The sequence below is a fragment of the Serpula lacrymans genome, assembly GCF_000218685.1.
Source record: "Serpula lacrymans var. lacrymans S7.9 unplaced genomic scaffold SERLAscaffold_11, whole genome shotgun sequence".
Classification (NCBI taxonomy): domain Eukaryota; kingdom Fungi; phylum Basidiomycota; class Agaricomycetes; order Boletales; family Serpulaceae; genus Serpula; species Serpula lacrymans.
In genome coordinates, this window is record NW_006763300.1 from 1,337,967 (window position 1) to 1,351,035 (window position 13,069).

The 13,069-nt window shown below is 47.5% G+C and overlaps 7 protein-coding genes across 7 annotated transcripts; 5 read left to right on the forward strand and 2 right to left on the reverse strand.

Annotated features, from left to right (window-relative positions):
• Positions 1 to 616: 616 nt before the first annotated feature.
• On the forward strand, positions 617 to 2,887 carry mox6 (putative monooxygenase; the record flags this gene model as incomplete). The annotated part of the gene is made up of 11 exons (XM_007321601.1): positions 617 to 779; positions 829 to 1,023; positions 1,085 to 1,163; positions 1,223 to 1,506; positions 1,563 to 1,847; positions 1,913 to 2,095; positions 2,158 to 2,254; positions 2,302 to 2,460; positions 2,523 to 2,542; positions 2,604 to 2,704; positions 2,762 to 2,887. 11 exons carry the CDS (start codon positions 617 to 619, stop codon positions 2,885 to 2,887), a joined length of 1,692 nt encoding a protein of 563 aa, XP_007321663.1.
• Positions 2,888 to 3,201: 314 nt separating this feature from the next.
• Positions 3,202 to 4,141, reverse strand: SERLADRAFT_441107 (uncharacterized protein; the record flags this gene model as incomplete). Its single annotated transcript, XM_007321602.1, has 5 exons — positions 3,202 to 3,299; positions 3,361 to 3,547; positions 3,608 to 3,730; positions 3,789 to 3,880; positions 3,937 to 4,141. 5 exons carry the CDS (start codon positions 4,139 to 4,141, stop codon positions 3,202 to 3,204), a joined length of 705 nt encoding a protein of 234 aa, XP_007321664.1.
• A 29-nt stretch (positions 4,142 to 4,170) lies between these two features.
• Positions 4,171 to 4,721, forward strand: SERLADRAFT_397412 (uncharacterized protein; the record flags this gene model as incomplete). The annotated part of the gene is made up of 4 exons (XM_007321603.1): positions 4,171 to 4,218; positions 4,240 to 4,361; positions 4,419 to 4,532; positions 4,637 to 4,721. The coding sequence occupies 2 exons, from the start codon at positions 4,279 to 4,281 to the stop codon at positions 4,498 to 4,500; spliced, it is 165 nt and encodes a 54-aa protein (XP_007321665.1).
• A 200-nt stretch (positions 4,722 to 4,921) lies between these two features.
• On the forward strand, positions 4,922 to 7,511 carry mox4 (putative monooxygenase; the record flags this gene model as incomplete). The annotated part of the gene is made up of 12 exons (XM_007321604.1): positions 4,922 to 4,960; positions 5,019 to 5,286; positions 5,355 to 5,515; positions 5,575 to 5,653; positions 5,712 to 5,995; positions 6,045 to 6,326; positions 6,379 to 6,552; positions 6,621 to 6,717; positions 6,795 to 6,959; positions 7,014 to 7,033; positions 7,092 to 7,192; positions 7,256 to 7,511. 11 exons carry the CDS (start codon positions 5,096 to 5,098, stop codon positions 7,367 to 7,369), a joined length of 1,668 nt encoding a protein of 555 aa, XP_007321666.1.
• Positions 7,512 to 8,059: 548 nt separating this feature from the next.
• SERLADRAFT_372527 (uncharacterized protein) lies at positions 8,060 to 8,629 on the forward strand (the record flags this gene model as incomplete). The annotated part of the gene is made up of 3 exons (XM_007321605.1): positions 8,060 to 8,250; positions 8,325 to 8,485; positions 8,547 to 8,629. The coding sequence occupies 3 exons, from the start codon at positions 8,060 to 8,062 to the stop codon at positions 8,627 to 8,629; spliced, it is 435 nt and encodes a 144-aa protein (XP_007321667.1).
• A 151-nt stretch (positions 8,630 to 8,780) lies between these two features.
• On the forward strand, positions 8,781 to 10,374 carry SERLADRAFT_474912 (uncharacterized protein; the record flags this gene model as incomplete). Its single annotated transcript, XM_007321606.1, has 7 exons — positions 8,781 to 9,255; positions 9,308 to 9,484; positions 9,555 to 9,651; positions 9,707 to 9,859; positions 9,923 to 9,942; positions 9,995 to 10,095; positions 10,164 to 10,374. 7 exons carry the CDS (start codon positions 8,820 to 8,822, stop codon positions 10,299 to 10,301), a joined length of 1,122 nt encoding a protein of 373 aa, XP_007321668.1.
• Positions 10,375 to 10,568: 194 nt separating this feature from the next.
• SERLADRAFT_451892 (uncharacterized protein) lies at positions 10,569 to 13,059 on the reverse strand (the record flags this gene model as incomplete). Its single annotated transcript, XM_007321607.1, has 7 exons — positions 10,569 to 10,893; positions 10,953 to 11,872; positions 11,940 to 12,240; positions 12,304 to 12,587; positions 12,659 to 12,774; positions 12,832 to 12,973; positions 13,029 to 13,059. The coding sequence occupies 7 exons, from the start codon at positions 13,057 to 13,059 to the stop codon at positions 10,768 to 10,770; spliced, it is 1,920 nt and encodes a 639-aa protein (XP_007321669.1).
• Between the last annotated feature and the right edge of the window lie 10 nt (positions 13,060 to 13,069).

Below are 13,069 nucleotides of genomic sequence, written 5' to 3' on the forward strand. Positions count from 1 at the left end.
GAACACTTATCCAAGTTCAATTTGAACCTCCAAACGTCTCTGCAACATTCTTATTCTGATATTATAGAAATATTCTTCTTCGATTTGCATTCTATGCTGAGGCCCACATCAATATTGTTGAACAAGATAGTAGGTAATGAATATATTTGACCATTTTTGATCGAATAATTATCCCCATCCTAGAATTTTTATTTATGTGTCGGTATATATATCATCCGGACTCGGATGGTGATAAAGGTACACCCATGTTTACACCGACTCAATTTCATGATTCAGCTGGAGTAGTCTGAGAGCAAGAAAATGCAGTCAAATGGCTGAGACGAGACGCATACAATCCATGGCTAGCAACACTTCGGTGAAATCATGATGCATGGTGAATATCGACGATGAATGGTGAAGAGGACATAAATCTGCAGTGGCACAAGTACCGCGATAGCGTCTAAAAGTTACGGTCTAAACCGCCTTTGCTCCGCCGTCCTCACCTTTTCCTCGGTGATATGGCCGAAGAACAACGTTGGCCCGGATTACACGGTATAGTAATTCATGCCAGCAATGCAGTGCAAAAACAATATGCATATATATGTTCAATGCCGGTGGCTTTGTCCCCAACCCCACAATGTTGGGCTATCTCGTACTCACTCCCATAGCACTTTTCATACTTCTGACCAGCTGCATTTACCTTGGTCGTCGATGGCGTGCTAAGCTTCTGGCGAAAGAAACAGGTCTTCCCGAAATACCACACTTGGGTCAGGCTAGACCCGACAACCAAAAGATCAGGGGTACGGCTGTTGTGTGTGGTGGAAGGTGACATCAATATCTTCTATCTAGTTAACAATGCACTGAAAACGTCCTTGGAATGTAGCATTGCTGGTCTACTGGCTGCTCGTATATGCCACAATCACTTTGAACGCGTCGTGATCGTGGAGACTGAGCCTTGGTTGGCTGATAACGAAGCCCGGGCTACTCAAGCATGGACTCAGAAGCGTTATCGGACTCGCGTCCTGCAGTATCGTTCTCTACAAGGTGCTTCTATCTTTCTCCCTCTAACAACAGTTCTGGTGTTAACAGTATTTACGTGCGTTAGCCCAGCAAGTCATCAGTCTCTTAGCGTACAGATCGTTGTTCCCCAAATTTGACGAAGAAGCAGAAGCATCGGGTGTCCAGTTCGTTTCCGTCACGTTCCCAAGGTGTTTGATCATTCTCAACGGACTATATTAAACAGTATCGCCGCCGCCGATATCAAATGGTGTATATGGGGTAGGTTCGCACACCCTCCCTATGAGGAATATCCCGCCGGACTTCCGCAGACCTGCTTCACAAGTCGCCAGGGACTAGAGACACTCTTGCGTCGGCTTGTACTCGATAAGACCCAGTATCCAAACATCGATTACGTCGTTGGCACCGTCACTGACTACCAAGCTGACGCTACTGATACCGCGAGGTTGCGAAATGTTCTGGTTCGCACTGATGGAGGCAATACTAGCATCGATGCAGACTTAGTCATTGGTATGGCTGTGTCTTTTGTGTGCTGAGTCAACTGGCCGATATGCTCGACTTTCCAGATTGCACTGGTGCTTCTCATACCGGAGTCAAGATGCTTAAGCGTGCTGGCTACGGTTATACTGATGTTTACCCCGAGGGCAAGGTATCCCTTGATGACCTAAGGGTTCAATATGACCCCAAGATCACGTACTGCACGCTAGAGCTCAACGTCTCTCCCGACCTTGCAAAACGTCTACCTATTCCAGGAGGATTTGCCAATCATCCTGGCATCATCGCTGCCATCAGTGACGCTCGAATGGATAGCAAAACTATGTACTCTTTGGGTATTGATGGCACGAACCGATGTACGAGTGTTTACTCTGATTTGTTGTGACTGGCTGGTTTATTGATACTACGTACTTGTTTGCAGTTCATTTGTGCACTGGTGGATGGGGTTTGCCCGATTTGCCGCGCACACTTGAAGGAATTAAAGAGTTTGCTCGTTCCATGAAATTGATGACACCTCTTCCAGACTGGTTTTACCAAATGCTTGACATGTTAGATGCCGACGAACAAGTGAAGGACACAATGAACACCAGCTATATACGAATTCGTGAGTTGGGTTTCCATTTCGACGCTTCTTCCATTCCCATTTATCTTTCGGTATACCTCTAGCACCAGCATGCTATTATCCTTACCACCTAGCCGTCAACCTTCCCTTGAACTGGATTGCACTAGGCGACAGTATCATGAGGATAAATCCTGTTTTGGGGTATGTCACGAATTGCAAATATGCCTTGGGTGGACTGACGATAGTAGGCAAGGCATTACGAAATCGATCTATGGTATCATTACGCTCAATAACGTGTTGAGGACACTTTCTCCCTCGTCAGTCCAGGAGAAGTATACAGCCTCTTTACCCAATGATTTCTCAAAGAATTTCTTTGAGCTTCAAGAGCCCAAGATCGAGGGATTATGGTATGCTGCTTCATTTTAGTGCAAATAAAACTTATTCGTTAAGTCGTTGCTCCCATCTTTAGGAGCACAACGAGATTGTTTGGTGTGTGCATTATTGTACCACATAGCTGAATAATTTTTATTGACTTGGCTTGGCTTTTCAGACTATGCCTTTAAGACCACTGTTCCCGTTCCGGGTGAATCCTTGGAGCTAGGTTCATGGCCCCGGTGGTACATGCGAAAAGTCCAGTATATCGCGTTTACGGTGAGTTAAATTAGTCACAATAATATTAAGCCTAGAAGCTCAACAATTTTGCTCTAGGACAAATATGTATCGTCTATATTGTGGCATGGGAGAATGTTCTTGTCACCTGGAATAGACGTCCTGCACCCTAAGGTGATAATGAAGGTGTTGTGGAGTCTCGTCACTAATCCGGGTGCTCCGTGACCTTATTTTCTGAGACAAGCTCGTTTGTGCATATATCATTTTCCAAAAAAATTATTCTCTAGATAGCTTCTGAACAAGTAGTCAGTTTCTTCCAAGTGTACAATAGTAGTCGTTGTATATCAGTCAAACACCGCTCGCTGCATTTCAACACATTTCAACTCATCCTTGCCAATGCAATGCTAATAGAAGTGAAGGACAATATATATTCTAAAGTATTACGGCAGATTATACAAACGAAAGTGAAAAGCGCAAGGACTACGATCTCCCTACTTTTCGGTATCTCAATAACCGACGGGTATTTGAGATTCCACTCTTTACTTGGGGATGTTGGAAGTGGTACCGGGGCAGAGAGTGAGGGTAATGTCAGCGTTGGTACAGGTGTAGTCAACGTTGTCAGCAGGGGTGTATCCAGCTGGTCGAAGTCAAATCGTCAGTTAATCTAGAATAAGCTGATAGTCAAGAAGAAAACATACCAGCACCGTCGTTGTCGGGGAAGGCGTAGGCGTTGGTGCAGGTGTTGTAGTAGAAGGGGCTGTTGGGGCCAGGACCAGCGTTGCTGGTGCATCCACCACCGCTGGCGGGGAGAGCACCGCCGCTGCAAGCAGAGGCGGAAGAGCAGCAGGGCGAGAAGCAAGTGCCGCTTCCAGGTCCGGGGACGGGCTGTGAGGCAGAAGGAGTCAGGCACAATGTTAAGAGCCGTTTAGTTTATATTTAACTTACGCAGCCAGAGGAGATGGTGCAAGCAAATGCGCTGCAGCTAGAGTCGGAGGAAGAGATCTCCATTCCGACGTTGTAACCGTAGATCAAGGAGATATCGTAGGTCACGCTTCCGGGAACAGCGTACTGTACGAAGAGAGGATGAGTAAGCTATGGAACGCAGAAGTGAGAAAAGGCTGTTTACAAAGTTGAACTCGGCTCTGCTGTAGGGGGTGGCACCATCCCAGGTTGGTCCACCAGTAGTGCAAGTGGATCCATCGCTGTTGCATCCGGTACCTAAAAGGTGTTCCGTCAGTCGATAATACGTAGAGAAAATGATGAAGGTAGCTCACCGACGTTGACGGCACCATCCCAGTTGCTGCTGATGCCCATGTCAGAGCTAGCACCTGCAGCGACGACAACATTGTTGTTGATGGTACCGAAGCTGGTCTGGGTGGAGAGCAAGACACTCTCGGTACATTTGTTGACAACGTTCAAGGACTGGGCGTTAGCCGCAGCGGCAAGAGCAGCAAGAGTGAAGAGGGAGACGGCAGCCATTGGATTGGTATGAGATATGATATGTGGGATGAGATGTTGGAGCTATTGGGACGATTGGTGAGGCTTTTATATGTTTTCCCTCCCCCTTTAGTCGGACGAAAGGCCTACGAGAGACGTAGCATATCGAAACTTGACACATGCATCTGCCCCACCTAAATCAGTGCTGTATCAAGCTGCACAGTCATGTTACCGTTCGGCGAGCGATGTTTACCCTGCTACACTGGATTCTTGGGGTGAATATCAACGAGTATATACGCGTGGATTTGATGGGACTAACGGAAAGACAATGCGTATCATTCGTAAGTGGAGAACGAGTGGAGCAAGACTGGAGCAACGAGCACAGGCGAACCGTGTGTTAAGTATAGATGATCGACAACATGATTCTAAGTTCCTGCCAATAAAAATAACATTCGGATGGTAAGTTGAGGTGAAGCTGATATGTGGAATTGATGGAATAGCTCGTCTAGGCTTTTGACCGGATTTACAAAGACTCACATCGTAAACCGCTGCCAGTCAACGATGTTTCAACTCCTTGTATGGTCTCGTACCTTCCAAGTTCAGATATTGTACATATGCATCTGAATCGTGGCCAGTGACTATGTACTGAACTACCAGTGATTGACCCGCCACATGATGCTTAATACCGCTATCCCTCTTTCGGCAATTGTAACCGTCACATTCTTCCACCGCGGCGTACTTACGCCAGTGCACTAACTAGTACGTGACTTTTCGGTATTGCATTTATCCTTGGGACTCGCTCTAACTATAACGTACTTATTCGGCCATCATCGCGACGTACAGGATCATGATGGTGTTGTCGTATGTATTGCTTTCGTGAACTTCCCGTTATGTTACTCACCCCTGTGGGAAATACCAGACACAGCCCGCAGTTTGTAAGGCTGTTTCACTCAGAATCTCAGCCTTGTTCAGTCGTCTACTATAAGCAAACCTACGATGTCTCCATCATCGCTGGCTCTCATTTCTGCAGTTCTCACAGTTTGTGTAGCCTCCTGCACCATCCTTGCTCGTCGCTTGAGGTACAAGGCCTTCGTAGAGCAAACGTGCCTAGTCGATTTACCTCACGTCGCGGATGACCGTACAGAGTACCATAAGCTCGATGGAACAGTCGTAATTTGTGGTGGAAGGTATGTATTCGGTCCAGTCTTTGCTTCAAGCTATACGAGTCGAGAGTTTGTCTAACGTCTTGGTATAGTATCGCTGGTTTATTAACCGCTCGAGTCTGTCACAATCATTTCAAACGCATCATCATCGTAGAGCCTGAGGCTTGGCTAGCCACCGACGAAGCTCGAAAGGTTAAAGCATGGACTCAGGAGAAAGACCGCTCTCGCATCATTCAATACCGTTCTTTGCAGGGTATGCGGCGCCAATCCTAGTTCTTCCCTAAGCTGGCTCACAGCGATCGTTCACGCCAGGCTCTCAATGTTTCACTCTCATGGCTTACAGAACTTTCTTCCCCAATTTTGATGATGAGGCAGAGGCATCCGAAATACCGTAGGTCTTGTCTACCGCTCTTCTGCTCTGACACTTAGGCTGAATAATATAAATGTAGTATCACCAATTATGACTTTAGGACTTATATTTGGGGATACTTCCCAACGGCACCATATCACCAATACCCTAATGGCCTACCTCCCGTATGTTTCCCCAGCCGCAGAGGGCTGGAGACGCTACTACGTCGCCTAGTTCTCGACAAGGATAAATTTCCCAACATTGAATATGTCGTCGGCTCCGTCTCAGAGTTCCATGCCGATCCCGCCTGTCCTTCGCGCCTGCAGAAGGTTACAGTTCGCACTGATGACGGAAACATTGATTTAAATGCCGAACTAGTTGTTGGTATGGACTTCCGTAGATTTCTTATCTACCTTTGCTCACTCATTTACAGACTGTACTGGTGCGTCTCATGCTGGAGTAAGGATGTTGAGACATGCAGGCTATGGTTTCGCGGATAACTACCCAAAGGGCACGTTGCCTTTCGACAAGCTCGGGGTATCATACGATCAGAAAATGCACTACGTCACCATGGAATTGACTGTTCCTCCGGAATTAGGCAACCGTCTGCCTATCCCAGGAGGTTATGAGGGTCGTCCTGCTATCTTTATATCTGTAACTCAAGGCTCAAAGGATCATAAAACTATATACTGGTTGAGGGTAGATGGTAACAGAGGTGAGTGATCTATTTCCTCTCCTCTCGGTACATTGTATTAAACGTATATCAGTCCATGTTTGCTGTGGAGGGTGGGGAAAACCGGAAGTGCCCAGAACACTCAAAGGCGCCCAAGAGTGGGCTCGCTCGATGGTGCTTGATAACCCGATACCTGACTGGTTCTTTGAGTCCATGGATATGCTGGAAGAGGTTGAGAGCACGATGCACGTCTCCTTTATTCGCGTTCGTAAGTGATGTTTGTCTGGGTTTCTGAAGGACGCTGTTGATCAAAAATTTCTACGTTATCGTTTCCAGCTCCTTCCGTCTACTATCGCTTCCACCAGGCTGTCAACTTGCCTTCAAACTGGGTTGCACTTGGCGATAGTGTGATGCGGTTGAACCCTGTCTTTGGGTACGTTCTGGTGCTAACTCGTGCCATTCATTCTTCCATGCCAAGCGCACTGTCTGATATTTACGGATGTGATTCAGACAAGGCATCACGAAAGCGATATTTGGGATTATTGCCTTGAACAGGGTTCTCAGGACTATTCCTACTGTGCATCCATCAGATTCGAAGCAAAGCTCACACATTTTACCTTCGAATTTCTCGAAGCAATTTTTCGATGGTCAAGAACGCAGCATTGGGTCAATATGGTAAGTCTGTCAGTTGTGTATGTATAAAATAGCATACTCATGAATACCGAATAGGAGCGGGACGAAGACAGTGGGTATGTATCGTATACTTTTATACCATTCATAGCAGGGTCATGACGCTGTAGTTTACAGACTATGGTTATAAAACTACAGTACCGATAGACGGCGAGACTCTGTCCCAAGGATCGTGGCTTCGCTGGTATATCGGTAAACTGCAAATCATCTCATTGAAAGTGAGTGTTTGTCTTGCCTTTTTCCCTCGTGCTTTACTGAACGAGTATTGCCATTTCTTAAAGGACCGTGACGTGAACTCTGTGCTTTGGCATAATCGCATGTTCCTGGCTCCCGGTATAGACATTATGCACCCTAAATTGGTGCTGAAAGTCTTATGGAGTTGCGTGGTTGGTTGATTTCTGGTCTACTATAGTATCAGTGTCGTTGTTGATGAGTGATCGAGGGACTTCATCGGGTTATGGTAGCTGGATATTTGCCATGTTTGTATCTAATTCGTAAAAACTTGTAAAAGATACGTTACGCGTTGTGATGGATAGGATACTAGTACATGACTGTAAGACGGTCCCAGGGTGCCACTTGAATCCGACCCGGTCGGGTTCGGAGTAATTAGTAGGGTCACTGTCTTGCTCTAACTGGCCGTGTGGGTTTTTTTTCAGCATGTTTTTTGAGTAAAGATATTTATGTCGCCAGGTGTTTGCCAGGTGTGTACTTTAAATTGGACCGAGTCGGACTGTTACTAAGGTATGTTTCAGTCAATCGTGCTTCCGCGACGGGAGTGGTGGGATCCAATTGAAGGTGCACCTTTAAGGTAGTAGCTTGTTGTAGTAATACTATCAGTTATTCTGACGAGGCGATTCTAGCATGCACATAATCGTGCCCGTTCTACGGACTACCAATGGGCCCCTTTTTATGAACTGTGACTCAGTGGGCGGGCGTGTATGATTACTCGCCAGGTTCGTGTTACCCGTAATCGGGATGCGTTTTGACGCTCGCCACCCGTGTTACGGACAATAGTCTCGGAAAATGTTATAAGGACGGTTAGCTTCTCATGCCTGAGATATTTTCATTCCAAACACCGTTGAACGATGTTCTTTCGCCTTGGATTAACGATTGTTGGACTGCCAGTCGCCATCTACTGCTTATCTCTCTGCATATGGAGCTGGTTGCGGCGTCGCCTTCTCATCACACAGACTGGTTGGACAGATATACCATTACTCGGAAAGGGTCGCCAGGAAGCTGGTAAGATCAAGGGGACTGTCGTTGTTTGTGGTGGAAGGTTCGTTCTCTTTTTGCATCATTCAAATTGCCCTAGCTTGCTTGCTAAACTCTGACCTTACTTGGTTTTCACAGCATTGGTGGTCTTTTGACAGCTCGGATTTGCCATGACCATTTCGAGCGAGTGATCATCGTAGAACCAGAAGCCTGGTTAAGTACTTCGGACGGTCGCGAAACCCAGGCATGGACGCAGAAATACCAGCGATATCGTGTCGTACAGTACTATTCTCTTCAAGGTACTTGTGGTGTAAAATCATCGACCGAATGGCGCTAATAGCTGCGTTCTTACCGTGTTAGCTGTTCAGGTATTCTTGTTCACCGCCCTTAAAGCCATTTTCCCAAATTTCGAGGATGAGTGCATTGCATCTGGCATACGGTGAGTTGTTCATTCACACCTTAGTTGAAAGACACTCAACCCTTTCCTCCCTTGTTTCGAACAGTCTTATTCCTGCCGACTTCAAACGTTATCTATGGGGTCGTTTTATGCCGGCTCCACACGCAAAGTATAATGGAAATTTACCAAAGGTCATGTATACCAGCCGTCAAGGTTTGGAAACGATCTTGCGACGTATGGTCATCGGAAGCGGGTACTACCCTAACATTCAATGGATAGTAGGCACTGTAACAGGCGTTACGCGCGACTCTAAGCATCCTACCCACCTACAATCGGTCAGTGTGCGCACCACCCAGGGGCCCCAGGACATCGAAGCCGTCTTTGTCGTGGACTGCACAGGACCCGCCAGTGCGGGCGTCAAATGGATTAAACGTGAAGGGTATGGCTATGCTGAAACGTACTCCAAAAATGCTCTTCCTCTAGATCAGCTCAAATTATCATACGACCAAAAAATTCGCTATGCGACGCTAGAGTTCAGCATTCCCCCAGCGTTAGGAAAGCGACTGCCTATACCTGGGGGATTCTACACTCAAGGATCCATCTATACATGTGTGGCGAGGTCTGATAAGGACCGATGTAGTGCTTACGCTTCCACACTTGACGGCGATCGCTGTATGTTTGATGGGTCTCTGGTCAAGGTGGTTGCTGATAGTGGCGCTCCTAGTACAGGTATTGTGTGGTACCTGGGGTGCGGGTGAAGACCCACCCCGGACGATACAGGCGACCAAGGAATATATCCATGCTATGGTTCTCGACGAACGTCCACCACAATGGTGGTTTGACATGCTGGACTTGCTTACTGAAGTGGAAGATAAAATGACGTGCAGCATCGTCCGTGTTCGTGAGTGATGACAATTTACTCTTCAGTACAATCACGAACCGCCCTAACTGGTGTATTATCACCTCGCCAGCCCCAACGCCTTATATTCGCTTTCACAAAGCCACTAATCTACCGTCAAATTGGGTTGCCATTGGTGACTCCGTCATGCGGCTTAATCCTGTTTTTGGGTCAGTCTTGCGGTAGCGTTGTGCCTTTGTGTGATATTTATTGTTCCTTGTGAAGCCAAGGTTGTTCCAAGGCAATGCTCGATGTGGTATCCCTGAATAACGTCCTTCATTCAATGGCAACTTCGGAATCTAAAGCGGGATCCCGTCTCCCCAAGGACTTTTCGAAGCGATTCTTCGCCGCTCAAGAGCAGAAAATAAAGCCCTTATGGTCAGTCCTCCTCTCAATCCACAAGCACATGGGTCGTGTACTGAGTTACCAATTTCAAAATAGGCTGGCGACCAAAACGTTTGGTAAGCATTCTCTTTATCCCTAGTTTGGTCGACACTGACAACTGTGGAATAGATTACGGCTACGATACTACGATACCTATACCTGGTGAAACCTTATCGTCAGGAGCCTTTATCCGTTGGTATATGCGCCAATTGCAAACGCTTGCATTTACTGTAAGTACTCTTGCTTTCTCCTGTCATTCGGATGGGGCGTGAGCTTATGCCACTATCGTGCGGGACAGGACATGGATTTGGCTTCTACTATGTGGCATATCAGCATGATGATGGCGCCCGGCATTGATAACCTTCACCCTTTGACTGTTGTGAAGGTGTTGTGGAACTCCATTCGTACTCATGTCTGTACCGTAGTTGGTGCTTAGACATAACAGCCCCTGTATCCTTGGCCTACCTTACATTCACATTATAGACCTTACCCATTGTACTACTCATCAAGAGTATCACTCGCTGGACGTCCATCAAATTGAGCGAATTGACAGAACTCTAACCTAAACTTTCCTAAGACCGACAGGATGACCCATATTTCTATCTGACAAATATCTCCGGGTGTAGCATTGTGCACGTCAGATATGTTTAGAATAGAAAACGTCGGTCAGAGAAGCACAGATCTCACAAGGACAGAAATTTTATAGGATAATCACATCTGGTGTTATCCCATGCTTTTCGCAGTAACGAGTATCATAATTGAAACAAACCCCATAAAACATCTAAAAACCCATGATATCTATACATGCATGCTTGCGAACCAATAGATTGTATTTGGAAAACATAGCGAAAGACGACAATGCTCCGGCCCACAATACTTAGACCCAGCTATACGAAGCAATGCTAAGACGATCCGAGGGCAGCAAGCTCTTTACGAATCTCTGCCTCGCCATCAATCTTCTTCAGTTGTGTGGCCTCCAATCGTTCACCTCTCCTAGCTTTCTCCTTGAGCTCATCGATAGCTTTGAGCTGAAAATAGTTATGATGTGATCAGCATTAAAATCAAGTAAATGATAGACTGATTGTACCTTCTTATTCAAATTCCGGATTTTCTTTGCAGCCGGATCTAGGGCTCCATCACCACCTGGTGTGGGCGGGACGGAACTCTCGGCCGGAGGTGTCTGCACGCCATTGACTTTAATCTCAATCGAAGGCCGGGCTGTGGGTTCTCCACCAGCAGCAGCACCGTTTGCAGCACCGTTAGCCTCTCTATCTTTCTTCTTGTCTTTTTTCTTCCTCAGCTTCTTGTCCTGGTTGTCCGGGCCAGGGGAAGGTGACTTCGGCGCACCAGGGACATGTCTCTTCCCTCCCCCGTAGCCATTCCCATTCACAGCACCTGGCGGGGCGGGGCTGCGGCTGTACCCTCGTGGAGGAGTCGCTGTACCGTTCGTGGGCACGCGAGGCGCACCGCCCTCATCCTCACGCTTGAATATGGCCGGCGTAGCAAGTCCACGTGCACCCGGAGGTCGATACGCTCCGGCGGGCTTAGTTGTAGCTGGTTTGGCAGTGAGGGTCATGTCGCGAACACTCTCACTTGGCTGAGGTGCAGGAGGGATATGCTGTCCAAACGGAGCAATGTTTTCTACAGGTGTAGGGCGCCATGATGCTTGGTAGAGCTCCTCAATGGCTTGTACATGCACAAGAGGACCGGTGCAATGCCATATTTTGAGACCGTTGTCGACTCGCAGACGGGGTGAGAGTGTAGCGGTCAGAAGGAAACGCCCGTCCGGCGACCACTCACAGAACGAAGTGTTAGGTGCATCGATGGTACATACTTTTTGCAGAGTACGGCGATCAAAGACGTCGATCTTTCCTGCGAGGTTTCCAAATCCAGCAAGGGCCAGGAGACGACCTTGGGGGTTGAACGAGATGAAATTGTGGGGAGAGGAACCAAAGTCATGCAGGGTGCGCACACGTTGATCGAAAAGCATGGTCTTGGCAGGCATGTCTGAAGTTCAATCGCGATTGGGTTTTAGCTATGCATCGCTACTGGCATAAAATAGGTAATAGCTTACAGCCATACACCACACCGAACTCTTTTGAGTTGGGACTCCACATGACGTCGTGTATCGGGCCTTCTTTATCCAGTGCTACCCTGCAATCGAAATTACCTGCGGCGCTGAGCAGGTACATTCCTGTCTCGCCGTAATAGCTCTTATTTGAATTGTCGACCTCGGTTTGCGTTAACACTAGGACCTGTGTACCAATACTATTCCACTTGATCTGAGCTCGATCGGCCTTGTAAAACGTTTTCTGGCACGTGGGCGGGCTATTCAATGACGCCAATCCATAGATCTTAACGCTGGCTGGTGCGCCCTGTAACTCGGCTGGTAAGATGAAATGCTCGTGGGATATGCGATAAAAACGTGTACAACACACCTTTTTCTCGGCTACAAAGACGGCAATCGATGGATGAAGTCCCGGACTTAACGAGACCATTGATGCGCCCTCGACTTTGAGCTTATCCACCACTCCCTTCGACCAACCTGCAGGCTGGAAGATCTGAACCTCCTGAGCGACGAGGCGGATAGCGTGAGACTCTGAAATGGTATATTGCAGGTCCCATCCTTCTTGTGACTTTTGGGTAAAAGAGATGAGCTCTTCCCCGGTGGAAGCGGAGAACACGCGAAGGTTCTTGTGCTGAGCTCCATCTTCCAATTTCACTAGAAACCCGCGGAAAAGATTTTTATCGATGTAAGCAACGTGGTACACGCAATGCAACTGGTCACACTACCTGGTCGCTCCCAGGTTGAGATGTAGGTGCCCCGCGGTGAAAACTTGAGTTCAATGACATTGGGGAGGCTCAATTCCTGCAGCAACTTTGCACCTTCCGCTTGGTAGATCCGCACGCTAGATAAGAGGATCATTATCAGATCGAGCACATCGCGCAAACACAGCATGGCTCACACTGAGGGCAGTGCGTAGGCAAAAAGACGGCCGTCAGAGCTATAGTGATATAAACGAGCTGGTACGTCTGGTCCTTGGAAACCGTCGACTGGTACATAGTTAGGTGTTCCTCCAACGAGACCGAGACTTTTTTGAGCACGGACTGAAAAGGCAAGTTTAGGTCGAGAAAGCTGTGGTAAGACGATAAAAAAACGAACAAGCGATTTGCTGAGAGAATTGGGATGCCATTTGTGTGTAC